The 16,794-nt window shown below is 39.4% G+C and overlaps 1 protein-coding gene across 1 annotated transcript; it reads right to left on the bottom strand.

The window, feature by feature from the left end:
* Positions 1 to 725: 725 nt before the first annotated feature.
* On the bottom strand, positions 726 to 9,654 carry ANKS4B (ankyrin repeat and sterile alpha motif domain containing 4B). Its single transcript, XM_047714590.1, has 2 exons — positions 9,442 to 9,654; positions 726 to 2,172 (listed from the first exon to the last, which is right to left on the bottom strand). Exons 1-2 carry the CDS (start codon positions 9,603 to 9,605, stop codon positions 1,098 to 1,100), a joined length of 1,239 nt encoding a protein of 412 aa, XP_047570546.1. The 5' UTR covers positions 9,606 to 9,654; the 3' UTR covers positions 726 to 1,097.
* Between the last annotated feature and the right edge of the window lie 7,140 nt (positions 9,655 to 16,794).

The following is a 16,794-nucleotide window of genomic DNA, read 5'->3' as shown; positions in this document are numbered from 1 at the left end:
GGTCAGACTTTTTTTTCACTATCCTTCTTTTCTCTCCACTCTTATCCTCTTGCTTCAGCACTGTGTTAGACTGCTAAGACTGCCGTAACAAAATACCCCAGACTGGGTGGCTTAAACAACAGAAATTTATTTTCTTACATCTCTGAAGGCTGGAAGTGCAAGGTCAAGGTGTTGGAAGGTTTGGTTTTTGCTGAAGCCTCTCTCTTTGGCTTGTAGGGGGCTGGCTTCTTGCTTTGTCCTCACATGACCTTTTCTCTGTGCATGTGCATCCCCAGTGTCTCTTCCTCTTACAAGGACACCATCCATTTGTGTCCCTTATGACCCTTATGACATCATTTAGCCTTAATCAACTCTTTAAATATCCTACCTCCAAATACAGTTATGTTGGGGCTTAAGTTTTCAATATATGAATTTAGGGGAGATACAATCCATATTTTATAAAAGGTACCCGGTATTCTATTTCATTCTTCACTCTCCCTACGTGCCACTCTGTCTCTGTTCCCAGGAAGGAGTATTACAGACCCATGTCCATTACTTGTAAACATGCAAACATCTGTCGATGGGTTAGACACATTCAAGTTGGGTGTGAATCCTCAGGCCAGTGGAGGAAGTCAAGTCTCCACCAACAGACAAAGTCATAGAGCTAAGGACAGAACTGGAGTTGGAAGTCCCCAGGCTATGAGGATTAGAAAGTATGCACCAAAAAAAAAAAAAAAAAAAAAAGTATGCACCACACTTGCATGATGAGAGATTATACTTTTTAAGCCCAGAGTTGGAAAAGTAAAGAAAGTTTCTCTCTTCTCTGTCATCCATTTAACACTTTCTATACACAAAAATATCAAAAAGACAATTGAAGAGAAACACCCTTTTCTTATTCCCAGGTCTCCCTGAGTTGCTCACTAGTGGTCAGAGTACACAGGTATAGAGTATTTCTCAGAGTACAGTTTGGGCTTCTTTTTTTAGGAGGGTATCTCTGAAACCCTAGAAAACAATCCCAGTGGTCTGGCATTGGGCAGAGGGGGTGTTGCCTGAGTGTTTCCAGTGGGCCACAGCATCACCCCATCGCTGCAGGCTCACCCTGTGGACCCAACATTCCATCAAAGGCTGGTGTCGACCAGTTGCCCAGGCTGTTGTAGCACCTGCTTCCTTCTGTTTATGGCATTAAGAACTTTCTTCCTGGGACCAAGCTGCATTTGTATACTCTGAAGGTCCTCATCAGAGCAAAGCAACAGAGCTTCTAGATCAATCTGCTCTCTCATGAAAATGGGAAGGAATTCTTCCAGATGATGGGACTGCAAAAATATTTCCAGAGGAGTAGCATCAACCACATCTTCCTCCCACTCCACTTCATCCTCATCCCAAGGCAGATCGTCTTCATGGCTGTTGTCCTCTTCCTCTCTACCAGCCTCGGCTTCATCAGCCTCTGCTGCTCCTTGTCTCTGCAGCAATTCGCTGCTCATTTTAAACCCTAACTCCCTCTTGCTGTCTGAGATGTCTTCAGCACTTGATAGTTTGTTCCTTCTAAAAACAATATTTCCTAGACCTGGACGGTTGAGAATGGATTCATGTTGCACACAAGTGCCCTCCTCTTCTGAGAACTGGAGCTTGTCTTGGAAATCCCCTGAGAATCTGTCTTCTTCCTCTTCTCTGAACACTTCCATCACATTCCTCTGCTCACTTCTGCTCTCCTTTCCTACCTGCTCTGCTGTGTCTTTGTTCTTCCTGAACTTTATCTTGAAGGTGTCTTTAATGCCCTTAGACAGGGACCCAAATGTACCAGAAGCAGAAGCATTTGAAAGGGATGACATGGAGGAGGAAAGAGTCCCAGATTCCTCCTTGTTGTAGTTTCGAGCCATCTTACTTTCATGCTTCTCTTGGAGCTTCTCACATTCTTTGATCTGCCTCCTGGCATTCTTCTGAGCTTGCTCCTTCAGCCTGATAACTTTCTTGGGGTTCATGATATTCTGGGCAGTGGCAGCCTTATCCAGGAGAGCAACACATTCATTTTGTTCTCTGCTGGCAGCAGCATCCAGCGGAGACTGTAAGTTGTTGTCCAGGGCAAAGATGTTGGCACCAAAGTTGACCAGGAATGAAACACAGTGGGTATGACCATTGGAAGCTGCAACGTGCAGAGGAGTATTTCCCCAGATATCGCATCTATTGGGGTCCCCTCTAGAAGAGAAAATATGAAAAATACATACAAAAAGTGTTTTTTCTTAGAATGTGAGGTCCCCCCAAAAAAATAGAAATACTAATAAAAATAAATAATAAAAATGCTAATCCTGCCTCAGCATTCTGAAAGTCCAGCTATATCATATCTAGCCATCATAGGATCAGAAACAGAAAGAGCTCATCTCTACCTTTTATCTCCTTTTTAGAAACAGGGAAAGCTTTCCAAGAACTCTCCCAAAAAAGCAACTTTCATGTCTTGTTGTCCACAATTGGGTCACATGCCATTCTCTTCTCTAGGAAGAGAAAAAGAGCTACCATTTTTAACTTAAGTAGTTTAAAATCTTCCCCCGCAGTTAGGGATAAGATTATCCAGTGGTGTGCTGGTAAATGTTTAACAACCTGTTAAGGGGGGAGATCAAATCTCTGATTTAGAGCATGTGCCAGTTTTTGGTTGTAAATACACCCACCATGGCAAAATCCAAGCTACTAATGTTATATTACTGGACATGGAGTTGGGAAGAGATGTACGGTACACCTTTGTAAATTATAAAGGTACACCTTTATAAATTATTCCCACCATACATATAGGTATAATAGATATGCAAAATCTTAAGAGTATAGATAATAGTAAAATGTACTCAAATCATTAAGAAGTGTTAAGTTTTGAGTATTTAAAAATACAGTTTGTTAAATTATAAGTTTAAATACTTTATTTTTAGTAATGACTCTTTAACAGACTCTCAGACTTCTGAAAACTTAGAATCATCTCTCATGAGCTGGTAAGAGCAGGTTTTCACTCTAACAGTGTTACCTCACCAGTGTCACGGGTAGGAAAACAAATAACTGAACAAAACTGGGATCCCATCAGCAAAAAGAGGGGAATGAATATTGGGTAGGTAACCATATCTACTATAACCAGTATTCATATAAAGGGTAGAACATTTCCATTGATTCCCCAACTTACTTCCCTGTAATTACAGTGTCCCCTATGTGAATAGTTCTATAACAGTTTGGGGTGGAATTAGGGGCACTGTTAGATGGCCAGAAACCCCAGGCCAGCACAGAAACAGGCACTTGGTCAACGCTCAGTAAACATGTGTGAGATGAATGAATGCCTAATGGAATCTTGCCGCAGGCTACAACCGCAGTCTCCTATGAGATGGTGAGTTACAAACAGACACAAACAGAAAGTAAAGTAGTAACTTATAGTTACTATGGCTCTGGCCTTAAGCCCAAACCCCTGCTGAGAACTCTAATAATACAGGGACTAAAGGTCATCTTCCCCCACCCTAGACTAGATCACCAAATCAGAACCTCACTAAACTTTCCCCAGGCTGGCCCTGTGGGAGGTCAGGAAAGAGGGCCTGAGAAGGCCTCTTGACATTCTTGATGAGTAGGATGTGGAAAGAGGAGAGAAGATCTGTGCCCTTGCGACAGCCACCTCAACGCTCTGGGGCACTTCCACTATTCCGTGCTACTCAAAGTTTGGTCCCTGCTTCACTAAGAGTGCCGGCGGCTGCTAGTTTTCTACAAATGCGCAATCTTGGACCCCTGCCAAGACTTCCTAAATCAGGATCTGAAGTTTAACAAGATCCCAAGGTGATATATAGGCTCACTGCAGATTGAAAAGAGTCCTACTGTTTAATGCAGCCCAACCGGTGTCCAGTAATTTAATGGATCAGATATATAACTCCTCTTGGGAACCCCTGATCTCCTCCCGCTCTTCAGTTATGAGCATCTATACATTCAGTGCCATCCCAGCCAAAACTGTCACCATCTCCTTCTTGGATAAAGACCAGGATAATTATCAGAGGGATAAAATAAGGCTCCAAGTGCCTAACTCATTGGTCTGGTGTGACACAGGCAGCACACCTGGGATCAGGCCTGTCTTGAAGTCGAATGGTCTCCAGCACAATAGAGTCTTACCTTAACACACCTCGGTTTTTCTACCTGCCCAGCTACAAGGCCTCAAGCTGAACTTTTATAGGACTCGGTGTCCTCCTCTGGATGAGGATGAGGATAATTTTCATGGAGTTGTTATGTGAAAAAGTTAACATAAAGCATTAGACATATGCTTGGTACCTAGTTAATCTCCAATAAACTTTATTATAATTCCCTTGTCTCTAAACTCATAATCCCTAATTTCATATATTTACTTTTTCCTCACACCCATCTGATGAATTTCTGTAATAGCACCATAATAGCGCCTGCAACTTTTTAACACTTGAAATCTTACTTAATTTGTCCAACATTTACGTGCCAATCTCCCTAATTAGATAATAGGCCTCGGAGGGCCACACTTGTGTCTTTTTGTCCTTTGTGTCAGATATCCCAGCAGAAGTCTCAGACTCAACACAAAGAAATCAAGCAGGTAGCTGAATGGAGCCATGTTTCTTCTTTCTGAAAAGTCATAGCTGAGTGCAAGCTCCAATGCAAAAGGAGAGCTATAGTTCAGAAAGCATCTGACTGCCACCTTGAATCCCAGCGGACACGATATGGCCAGACCTTCCATTTTCCAAACGGAGCCCGAAGTCAGGAATTTCATGTGGGATTTTTTTTTTTTTTGAAATGTTGGCTCAAATTTAAAAGAAAAATACTGTGAAGTCCAAATAAAACACATTTGTGGACTAGATCCAGCCCATAAGCTGGCCGCTGGCAACTTCCTTCTGAGCAGAGAACAGCTTGAACAGATGCCCATATGGGTGATGTTAAACATGGCATATCTGGGGGACCAGGAGGACATTTCAGCGTGACCAGAGTGCATGGAGATGGGGGCGAGAGAAATCCAGGCAAAGAGGAAGGTAAGAAAATGAAATTTAATCTAAGGAAAGCAAATATTAAATAAGAGTTCTGTTGGGCAGTCACTTCCAAGAGATTTGGTCAGTACTCCTGATTTGTTTTGGATCAAAGGAAAGCTCTTCCAGCCTTTGCACAAATGTATACCTTAGGGGGGCACGTAGTGCCTCACCCCCAAAGGTGTAGTTTTACTTTTTATTTATTTTAACCAAGCACCATATCTAAAAGACTCCTTAAGTACTCTAGACATCAAAGAAGGATTGTTAAAAACATCCAAGATGGTACTATAAACCTAAACAAAAACATACTGGTTAAATTTGCTGAAATTATTATTGAATTGGATAACTTAAAAAAGAAATTACTGAGCGGAGTGAGCTATGGTGGGGATGTTAAGGGTAGTAAGAAGTTTAGGTTAAATCTAGTTGCTTTGAGACAAGTAAAGTAGTGGAATTTTCCTTTCTCAAGAGAACTTAAATGAACCTTTCAAAATAAGAGGAAGAACATGAAGAAAACCTTGAGATGACCCCAAAGATGGGTCTCATTTTAAGAAAATTTTAAATGCAAAATTTCAGATTTATAGATGAAACTGTTGGAAAGATAATTCAGGAGTTTCCCCTCAGGCTATTCCCACCAGTTTCTAAAGCTGGATTGGTATTGTCACTAAATAGGCAATTTGCTTATATTAACTTACTCTGAGCATCTGGGCCTTTTCAATTCTTTCTTTTGGAGTTAATTTGATTTTTTTTTTTTTTTTTTTTGGTGAAGCTGTTCTCAGAAAACAATATCAGTCTTTCAAAAAGGTTTTTCTACATAAAGAATATTTGGACTTACTAATAATCAAAGAAATGTAAATGAAAACAATGTACTACCATTTTCCTGCCCATCAGATAAGCAAGGATTAAAAAGAATAGTAATACTCAGTTTTGGCAAGAGTATTGGCAAATAAACATCAATGAAGGAATTATAAAATGGTTCAAATTTCTTGGCACAATATGTGCCAAAAGCTTTTATTTTATTTTTTTTAAAGATTTTATTTATTTATTTGACAGAGAGAAATCACAAGTAGGCAGAGAGGCAGGCAGAGAGAGAGGAGGAAGCAGGCTTCCCGCTGAGCAGAAAGCCCGATGCGGGGCTCGAACCCAGGACCTGGGATCATGACCTGAGCCAAAGGCAGCGGTCTAACCCACTGAGCCACCCAGGCGCCCCCCAAAAGCTTTTAAAACATAGCACTCTCTTGTGCTGTGAAGTGTGTAAACCTGGCGATTCGCAGACCTATACCCCTGGGGATAAAAATATATGTTTATAAAGCTTGAAAAAAAAAAAAAAGGGAAAAGAAAAAAGAAAGGATGAATACCCAAGTTTTGTAGCAACATGGATGGGCCTGGAAGAGATTATGCTGAGTGAAATAAGTCAAGCAGAGAGAGTCAATTATCATATGGTTTCACTTATTTGTGGAGCATAACAAATAGCATGGAGGACAAGGGGAGATGGAGAGGAGAAGGGAGTTGAGGGAAATTGGAAGGGGAGGTGAACCATGAGAGACTATGGACTCTGAAAAACGATCTGAGAATTTTGAAGGGGTGGGGGGTGGGAGGTTGGGGGCACCAGGTGGTGGGTATTGTAGAGGGCACAGATTGCATGGAGCACTGGGTGTGGTGCAAAAATAATGAATACTGTTATGCTGAAAAAATAAAAAATTAATAAAAAAAAAAACATAGCACTCTCTTGAATCAACAATTCTGCCTTTAAGAGTTTATTCTAAGGAAATATTAGACCTTTGTACAAAGATGAATAAGCAAGGATGTTCATTTCAACTTATTTATATGTTAAAAGACTGGATTCAAATTTAAATGTCATGAACAAGCAACTGATTAAATAAATTATGATGAAACCATAACCATGTAGTCGTTAAAAAACAGTGGAGTAGATTTCTCCTTTAAAGTTACAAATGGAAAAAAAAAAAGTTCAAATGGTCCATAGTCTATTCTTAAATAATTAGAATCAGGCTTTAGAATAGTTTGTATAACGTGATTGCCTTTTATAAGGGGGGGGAAATGTGCTTGTGTGTATATGTTCACAAAGGAAAAAGTCTGGAGGAATATATGCCCATTAATGACTGTGAAAATTGGTTTGATTTTTATTTTATTAAATGTGTTTCTTTCTTTTATTTTTAAGATTTTATTTATTTATTTGACAGAGACAGAGAGAGAGAGAAAGCCCAAGTAGGCAGAGTGGCAGGGAAAGGGAGAAGCAGGCTCTCCACTGAGCAGGGAGCCGGATGCAGGGTAACCCCAGGATCCTGGGATCATGACATGACCCGAAGGCAGCCACTTAACCAGCTGAGCCACCCATGCGCCCCTAAATATGATTTTCTAATAACACTGCAAAATGTTGCAATAAGTGTGTATTCCACTAAGAATCAGGGAGGAAGAGGCACTTAGGTGGCTCAGTTAGTTAAACATCTGACTTCTGCTCAGGTCATGATCCAGGGGCCCTGGGATTGAGTTCTGCATAGGCCCCCTTGCTCAGCAGGGAGCCTGCTTCTCCTCCTCGGGCTCCCCCTGCTTATACCCACTCACACCCTCTCTCTGTGTGTGTCAAATAAATAAATAAAATCTTGAAAAAAAAATCAGGGAGGTATATCACTTGCTTCCATTAGAAAAAGAAACAAAACTAAAAAAAATCCATGTACACTTTATAGGCAAAATGAAATTTTGTTAATTGGGGCCATCTTCCAAGTGTAAGATAACATATGTAATTACTGCTCTTTTCATCTTTAAATTTTGAAAAGAAAGAAACAATTTTTAACAAAGCCAGATATTGGATATTAATGGTTACCACGTAAGCCACTGTCAATGATGAATGATTGATTAACATCTAAATTCAATTTGTAATTTGTTTCCCTTTTTAAGCCCCTTAAATCTAATTGGCAAACTGATCTCACACAGCTCCTAAACTATGGTCAGTATGGGAACCTAAGAAAACCTGGACAACATTTTTTTCAACCTGTGTACCTCAGGGAAACTTAACACAACAGAACATGGGGCCTTACCTTCCTCTTCCTCCACCCACCACAACATCCAGTCAACTGTAATTGATTCAGCATCCAAACTGCCACTCAAATCCACCCCTGTTTCCTCATCCCCATGGCCACTCCCTTGTCCAGTTTGTCTCTCATCTTAACCACTAAAATGCCCCGGAACATTTTCTGTGCCTGCTATACAGGTGCCCAAGCAAGTTCTGTAAACACAAATCTACCACGTCAGTTACCCTGAATAAACCTGACAATGGCTTTTTGTGTCTTTGGGACAAAGTTCAATTAACTCCCCAACAGAGTTTCCAAGGCTCTTGTGATCTGGTCTTCCTCCTTAAATCCTGGCCTCTCCCCGTGAAATCCACACCCAGCCATGCTCAGCTTCAGTGTCTGGAATGCACAGCACTCTCACTTGCGGGAAACATTCTTCCTTCCATCTTCTGGAAGGAAGCTTCTTCTCACCTTTCAAGTCCCAGCTCCAAGGCTCTGGAAAGCCTATCCACACTCCTTGGATTGGGATAGATGCCTGTGTTACTGATTTAGTTCTGCCTTTTCCCCCCTTTGTAACCTATATCAAACACGACTTACTTAATTTCTATCTTCCTCTCTTAAATCTGATCACCATGAGGAGGGGAATGGTGTCTCTCTTGTTCATCCCAGCATCTCCAGTGGCCAATAAAATGGCCGGTACATTGCAGATATATATAAATCAATATGTACGAATTTGAAATTAACTCACTTAGCGCCTTTATTAACATTTTCTTTTTTTCCTTTTTTTTAATGTATTGGGTTACAGTTGCCAACACTGCCTAGCCCCTCTGGTAACAAGCAGAAGAAAAGAGCTAGCTAATTCCAGCATTAGAACTTTGGAGGGTGGTGTGTGGTCATGTGTATGTATCTAATAGCTAGTAAAGTTCAGACAGGCTGAGGTTCCCTTTAATAGCTTGTAAAGCCAACTACTTCATCTAAGAATCACGGGCTTGAGTTAGGACTGAATATTAATAAAAGGCTGTGGGATCATAATGCCACAGACAAAAAAAAAAAACAAAAACACACCATTGGTTCCAATCAAGTTTGACATCTTCAAGTCAAGTAGAACAGTGATTCATTTTTAAAGAGTCAACCATTTACATTTCAGGGAAAAGATTTTTAAAAGCACAGAATTAAAATATATGTCCCATCCCCAAGGCAGATAACAAAGCCTAAAGGCTAAGAATCATTCTCTTTGTGGCTCATAAGGGACAAGCCATCCCCGTGGTGCCGGCTGTTAGTGTGAAAGGAGCACGTCCAGGCAGTTTTCTCCCTTTCTCTAAAAAGCCAGTTATTTACACAGTCTATAAAGGACAAAATATTTTCATTGACTTCCCTGTTTCTTGCTGTGGTCTGCAAAATCCTACCAGAAGCACCGTCTCCAATCAAAACTACTAGGTTGAACTCACCCTCGGCTGCAGATTATCTCTAGGGCTTCCAGATTCCCATGGTAGGCTGCCAGGAGTGTGGGAGTCATGCCATCTTCATCGGAAAGATTCAGATCTCTCTTAGTAGCCTCTTTCAGAAGTTCCAGGTAGCTATCACTAGCCGCTTGGTGGTAGCGAGTGGACATTTTTTCTGCTTGCCAAAGCCTGGCCAGATATCACTCTCCAGGCAGAGCAGGTTGTCAGTGAAGCAGCCTTCCTACAAAGCTGGTTAATCAGTGACAAGGTAGAGCGTCACCCCAGGACAAAGCTCATTCCAGCCTCCCCCCATGGAAGGCAGCCAGAAAGGTTCATGGCCCTGACCTTGGACCTTTCCTTTCTGGCATAGCTAGGACATCGAGTATTGAGGCCTGCTGGGTTCATCTTTCGTGCTGTGAGTCACATTTAATTTATGTCCATTAGCAAGTCTTGAATGTAATATTGGTCATCTAGGCACAGAATGTACAAAATAATTTCCAAACAATTCAGAACTAGTCTAGTTCTCAGGGGAGGGTCTATTTTTTAAAACTTTTATTGAGGTATAATTTATATACTATGAAATTCACATTTAAAGTGTATTAATTCAAAGATTGTTAGCAAATTTACAGTGGTGCGAGTATCACTATAATCAAATTTTAGAACATATCTATCACTCTTATAATATTCATTCAACAATATAATAATGTTCATCTGTAGTCAGTCCCCATTCCCATGCCCAACCTCAGGAAACCACTAATCTGTGTTCTGTCTCTATAGATTTGCTTTATATAGGCATTTCATATAAATGGAATCGTAAAATATATGGTCTTTCTGTCCAGAGATTTTTTTTAAGCTTCACATAATTTTTTGAGGTTCATTCATTTTTTAGCATGTAGCAATACTTCCTTTTTATTGCTGAGTAATATTCTATTATGCCAATATACCAAATTTTCATTATTCAACCAGTAGCTGATGGACATTTAGATTGTTCCCTCTTTGGTTTTATGAGTAATGCTGCTATGAGCATTGAAACGCGTGTCTGTGTAGACATATAATATTTTTTTGACATATAATTTTATGCCTCATTTTGTGTGTCATGTTTATACCAAAGAGTGGAATGGCTGGGTTATATGGCAATTTATATTTGATTTTTTCAGAAATTGCCATATTGTTTTCAAGAGTGACCAGACTGTTGTTTTACAGTCCCACCAGCAATGGATGGTGAAAATTTCTCCATATCCTTGTAGCCTCTATTGTCTTTTTGTTTATGGCTATCCTCAGTGGGTGTGAAGTGGTATCATTCTGGTTTTAATTTGCATTTCCTACTGATTAATGATGTCGAGCATATTGTCACTGTGCTTACTAGCCATTCTTACATCTTATATTTAAATTCTTTGGCCATTTTTCTCATTGGGATATTATCATATTATTGAGTTACAAGAGTTCTCTAAAGATTATTTATTTATTTATTTCAGAAAGAGATTATTCATTCATTTATTTATTTCAGAAAGATTATTTCTGAAATAAGATTATTTATTTATTTATTTATTTATTTATTTCAGAAAGAGAGAGTATGCAAGCAGCAGAAGGGAGTGGGGTGGACAGGCGAAGGGAGAAGGAGAAGCAGGCTCTCCGCTGAGCAGGGAGCTGGATGTAAGCCTCCATTACAGGACCCTGGGATCATGACCTGAGCCAAAGGCAGACACTTAACCAACTCAGCTACTCAGGTGCCCCAGACTTCTTTATATATTTTTGACAAAATTTCTTTACCAGATTTCTTTTAAACTGAATGAAAATGAGAACACAACATCTCGAAATTTATAGGATGCATGTAAAACAGAGCTTGGGGAAGAAATCAGCAATTTTATGACTGGTTCAGAAAAGGAGAAATATCTCAAATCAATAATTTAAACTTCCACCCTAAGGAAAGGAAGAAACAATGGAAAAATTAGTATAAATAAAGACCATAATATAAAACCAAAAAATTGTTCAAATTTATCTGTAATAAAAATAAATTTAGGGGCACCTGGTTGGCTCAGTGGGTTAAGCCTCTGCCTTCCGCTCAGGTCATGATCTCAGGGTCCTGGGATCGAGCCCCACATCAGGCTCTCTGCTTGGCAGGGAGCCTGCTTCCTCCTCTCTCTCTATCTCTGCTTGCCTCTCTGCCTGCTTGTGATCTCTCTCTGTCAAATAAATAAATAAAGTCTTAAAAAAAGAAAAAAATGTAAATGGATCAAGTTCATCAGTCAGAAGACGCAGCCATATCTTATTTCTAATAGAGCTAAAATATAAAATTGCAGAAAAATTGAAAACAAAAAATGGAAAAGTTTCATCAAGAAAATGTTGACAGGGGCACCTCGATGGTTCAGTTGGTTAAGCATTCAACTCTTTATTTCCTCTCAGGTCATGATTTCAGGATGGTGAGATAGAGCCCTGCTTTGGACTCTGCACCCCGCATGGAATCTGCTTGAAATTCTCTCTCTCCCTCTGCCTTTCCCTGCCACACACATGCACATGCACTCTCTCTCTCTCTCAATAAATAAATCAAATCTTAATAAAAAGGAAATACTGACCAAAAAAATAGTATAGCTATATTTACATCAGACAAAATACAGTTTAAGCCAAAAAAATATTGCTAGGGATAAAGACAGATAATATGTAATGATGAAAGGAAAAAATCATCAAGAAAATATGATAGTCCTAAACTTGTATGTACATAATAACATAGCCCCAAAATAGAAAAAAAATTAATACAATTAGAAGAGAAAGAACAAATCCACAATCACAGTAGATTTTAATACACCATCTTGACATTATATATCAGACTAAAGATCAGTAAAAATACAAAAGATCTGAACACAGTTAAAAAGCTTGATTTAACAATCCTATGTAGAACTCTATACTCTTTAGAAAATACATGTTCTTTTCAAGCAAACAGAAATTTTTTATAAAAGTTGTCCCCCTAATAGAACCAGTACAGGCCTCAGTAAACATCAGATGAGAAGAAGTGTTGAAAATGGAGGAGAAGGAAGTTTCTCAACTCCAGCAGTGTTTATGACTTGGACCTAAACTCTCCTGTGAAACAGTAAGACATCTGAGTTTGTTTGTTTGTTTGTTTGTTTGTTTAATAGTAAATATCCTGGTACCCTTTGGCATCTGCTTGGAAAAACTTCTTCCAAGGGGGTTGAACTTAGACCTAGAAGACCTGAAGTCCATATGATCTAGAAGAAATTACAGCATCTACTTGAATCTCCATTTCTTTGTGAAGAAAAAATATTAAAATATTTAAAATATTAAAATCAGGGAATATTGCTCATGATCATATCATCATCTAAGCTTATAGTAGTGAAAGTGAAATGAGATAAAATTTCTTACAAACTGTAAAGTATGGTTTTATAAATGGGAAGAAGCCATGTGATTGTGGCTAAGGGAGTAGAGAACTAAAACTTAGTAATTGGTCTTTTTTTCTTATTTTCTACCGTACTTCTCCAAGTACAAAGGAAAAAAATTGGTAGAAGATGATGAGGGCAGAGATTAATGAAAATAAGACAGATTTTGCATATAATTTAGACCCTAACTGTTCATGAGGGGTCTAGGTAATTGTGGGGCAACTGTGGCTTGTAACTTTATGTTTTGATGGTAATTGGCCTTGTGGAAATAAGTAGTTGAATCTGTTCCAACAGTATGCTCTTGGGCTCTTTGAAGCTCAGAGAAAAATATCTGCTCTATACACTAGTGGAGAGACTTTAAGGGTCAGACTTAAATGTCCATGACCCTCTCCCAAATTGTTCCATTACCAAGCAAGGCAAGGCCTTCATCAACTTCTCTTGTAACAAAAACCTGCCCTTCCCCCACCTGCCTATACTCTGCCATATTAGTATAACTTTAGAGAAACATCTAGCTATGGACTTCTGTGTTCCTCTGGCTGCCACTTAGGTTCAAAGGGAGTAGGTTTCCTTTCCTCCTTTGTTTTCTTGAACCCTCACTTATTACCTGACATTTCAAGCATTTAACTATTTTACTTTTGAGAGGCCCATAGACCCAAATACTCTTTTTTTTTGCCAATGACCCACAAAAAAAGGGTTAATTGGGAGCCCAGGGAAAGCACTTGGAAAGAGTCTCTCACTAAGGGTCTCCCCCTCCATGCAAAAAGCAAAGGCACTGTCCACTTTTTACTGCTGTGTTTATCATTTTCTGGCCTCTCCTGCCACCACCCAGCTACATGACAGCTGAGTGTTGTAAGCAGTTGTCCCATCTACCCTGGAATCCAATCCTGGCTGAGAGGAAGTAGCCCTTGGATGGAGAATTTACCTGGGATTCTGTCTTATCTATAAAACAGAGTCCTGTGTGTTCCTTTGCCCAGGGAGAGAGATGGAAGTAACAAAGATTAGTAGTAGTTGGTACCTCCAGTCTACACCAAGGCAAACCAATGCCAGCAAAGTGGAAACCAAACTCTCCTTTGTTCTGAAAAACCATTCATTGCTAATTGGGAAAGAAATTCAGTGGCTCATGCAATCCAGAAACACATATTTTTATTAATGAGATTACCCACTATACCTCAAGAGATCCGGTTTTCAAAAGCAGCTTGTATTTGTTCTCCAAAGCTATTCATGCCTAATTACAGAGGAAATTCACTTGTATGGTAGGGAAGCACATTTTCACCTAATAAGGAAAAAGAAAAGACCTAAGCAAAATGTTTGCTTTTAACAAGATTACTTCATCTAATGAGCATCTTACTATGAATTCTAATGAAAATAAAAGCAAAAACAGAAAGTGAAAATAATTAAAAAGGATTACAAAAGCCCTGTTGTTGCACAGAAAACTTACAGGAATTAAGCAAGGTCATAAAAGACATCATTAAGGGGCGCCTGGGTGGCTCAGTGGGTTAAAACCTCTGCCTTCGGCTCAGGTCATGATCCCAGGGTCCTGGGATCAAGCCCCACATTGGGCTCTCTGCTCAGCGGGGAGCCTGCTTCCTCCTCTCTCTCTCTCTGCCTGCCTCTCTGCCTACTTGTGATCTCTGTCTGTCAAATAAATAACTAAATAAAATCTTTAAAAAAAAAAAGGCATCATTAATACACGACTTTATGTGCTGAACTTGGGTTTGTGAGAAACCTACCTGTTGAGGTAGACATTTTCAAATCCATTATCCAGAAAATGTCACTTACACATGTATTTTTTTTTCTCCTCTGCATAGCAATAAAACTCTTCAACCTATCTAATGTGGATTTTTCCTATTCAAAAGAGACTGAAAAACCTTGCTTCTTATTTAAACACATATACCACTCTTAAAATACGGAGAAACGTTCTTTCCCACGTTGAGGGTCATTGGAGGTATTTTTCTTAGAAACATTGTTAAATACAAACATGAGGCAATCAAAGGAACCATTGTCTGCACTTTTGTTTTTTTCTTCTCCAAATGAAAACATTTATGAAAATATTTAGGTGGGTAAGTCGACTATTGAAATTGTAATGTCCCTGAAGTATTGATTGGGCTTAATTTATTCACATAAGTTTCAAGCCATTCAAAGCCCCATTTCTCTGCCAGAAAAACAGACAGAGCTGTTATTGTACCATCTGGTTTGCATGAGGAATCTCTTGGCATCTCTTAACTGCACATTTTATAAATGCTAAATCCCAGATGGCATTACATTGTAACAGTGGAGAGTTTTAGAAAGGTTTCCAAAAACAAATTCTTTAAAATGTGAACACTGGATAGTCTAAGCAGGGACTATGAATTTAAATTCTACACTTCAATCAGCTGGCTTTATTAGCTAGACAAATTTCCTTTTTCTTTTGCCTTTTCCCCTTTCTCCTTAATTAGTGGCTCTGTGAATTGAGGACTTCAATCAATAAACTCATAGGACATGAATACTTACCCAAAGCTTAAGTTCTTAAAAAAAATTGCAAGAATAATGATCACTGGGAAACCAATAGTCGCTGCCATTTTGTTTCAAGATGGCAGAATTTACCACAAGGGAGGTATGTTTAATACCCTTTAGCAGATCATCAAATACCATCAAAACCATTCAGTTCTCTCAAAGCTGATAGTTGGATTGGAAACCAGGCAAATGTGAACACCATGCATTGTGTTGAAACAAAGTTCTAACACAGTAACGGTTAAGAACACAGTTTCTTAAGTCAGAGACTGACAGACACTAAACCAGAAATTAGATTCTGACGTTCATTTGGACAGATTACTTCCGAGTTTCATTTCCTTGCCAATAAAATGAAGAGAAAACTCCACAGAGTTATTGCAAGTAATATTATTTACAGGGCTGTTGCAAGTAACTAGATAGAGTTAGTCTTTGTAAAATACTTCACACAGTGTGTGGTGTATAGTCATTACTCAATGAACGTAAATTAGTAGTCATCCTACTGGAAATAGAAGCAGAAGTAGAGTAGAAGCAGAACTACTACTACTAGAAAAGTAAGAACTCTCTCCCCATTCTTTAGGTCAATCATAGGTGTATAATTACTGCATTTTCTTTTTTTTTATATTTTATTTATTTATTTGACAGAGAGAGATCACAAGTAGGCAGAGAGACAGGCAGAGAGAGAGGGGGAAGCAGGCTCCCTGCCGAGCAGAGAGCCCGATGTGGGGCTCAATCCCAGGACCCTGAGATCATGACCTGAGCTGAAGTAAAAGGTTTAACCCACTGAGCCACTCAGGCGCCCCTAATTACTGCATTTTCTTAAAACTTCTTTTCTCTGCATTTTTTCCTAAGTAACAACAACTAGGACTTGGGTTTTTTGGTCCTATCCCTTACCATGTTACAGTAAAATGAGAACATATTTTATAGTCACACACAGTTGTATCTCAATCTGAGAATATGTATTTGTCTTCTAGGGCTACCACAATAAAGTGCCTCAAACTTGGTGGCTTAGCCAACAGAATTTTTTTCTTATAGTTCTGGAAGTTAGAAATCTGAAATCAAAGTGTCAGCAGGGTTGGCTCCTCCTAAGGGCTGTGAGGGACTGTTCTGGGCCTCTGTCCTTGGCTTATAGATGGCTATCTTCTCCTTTTGTCTTCACATTATCTTCCCTTGGTGTATGTCTGTGCCCAAATTTCCTCTTCTGTTAAGGACAGCAGTCATACTGCATTATGGCCCACTCTAATGATCTCATTTTAAGTTAAATTAGAGGTTCTAGCTCTAAATAAAAAGACCTCCAAAGAGCGAGGCTCAGAACTGGCATATTGCCATTTCTACCACATTCTGTTGATCAAACCAGCCAGATTCAAGGGGGGAAGGAAGGGCACAGGGAATAAGCTGACCTCAAGCATATTATAAGGGACAGCAGTATAGGAAGAAGTGGAAGATTGTGACTTTTGCAACAGATCTCTGCATCAGCTTCAGA

This window comes from Lutra lutra, chromosome 18 (genome assembly GCF_902655055.1).
Source record: "Lutra lutra chromosome 18, mLutLut1.2, whole genome shotgun sequence".
NCBI lineage: Eukaryota > Metazoa > Chordata > Mammalia > Carnivora > Mustelidae > Lutra > Lutra lutra.
The sequence above is the reverse complement of the archived record's forward strand: the minus strand, read 5'-3'. Positions and strand labels throughout refer to the sequence as shown.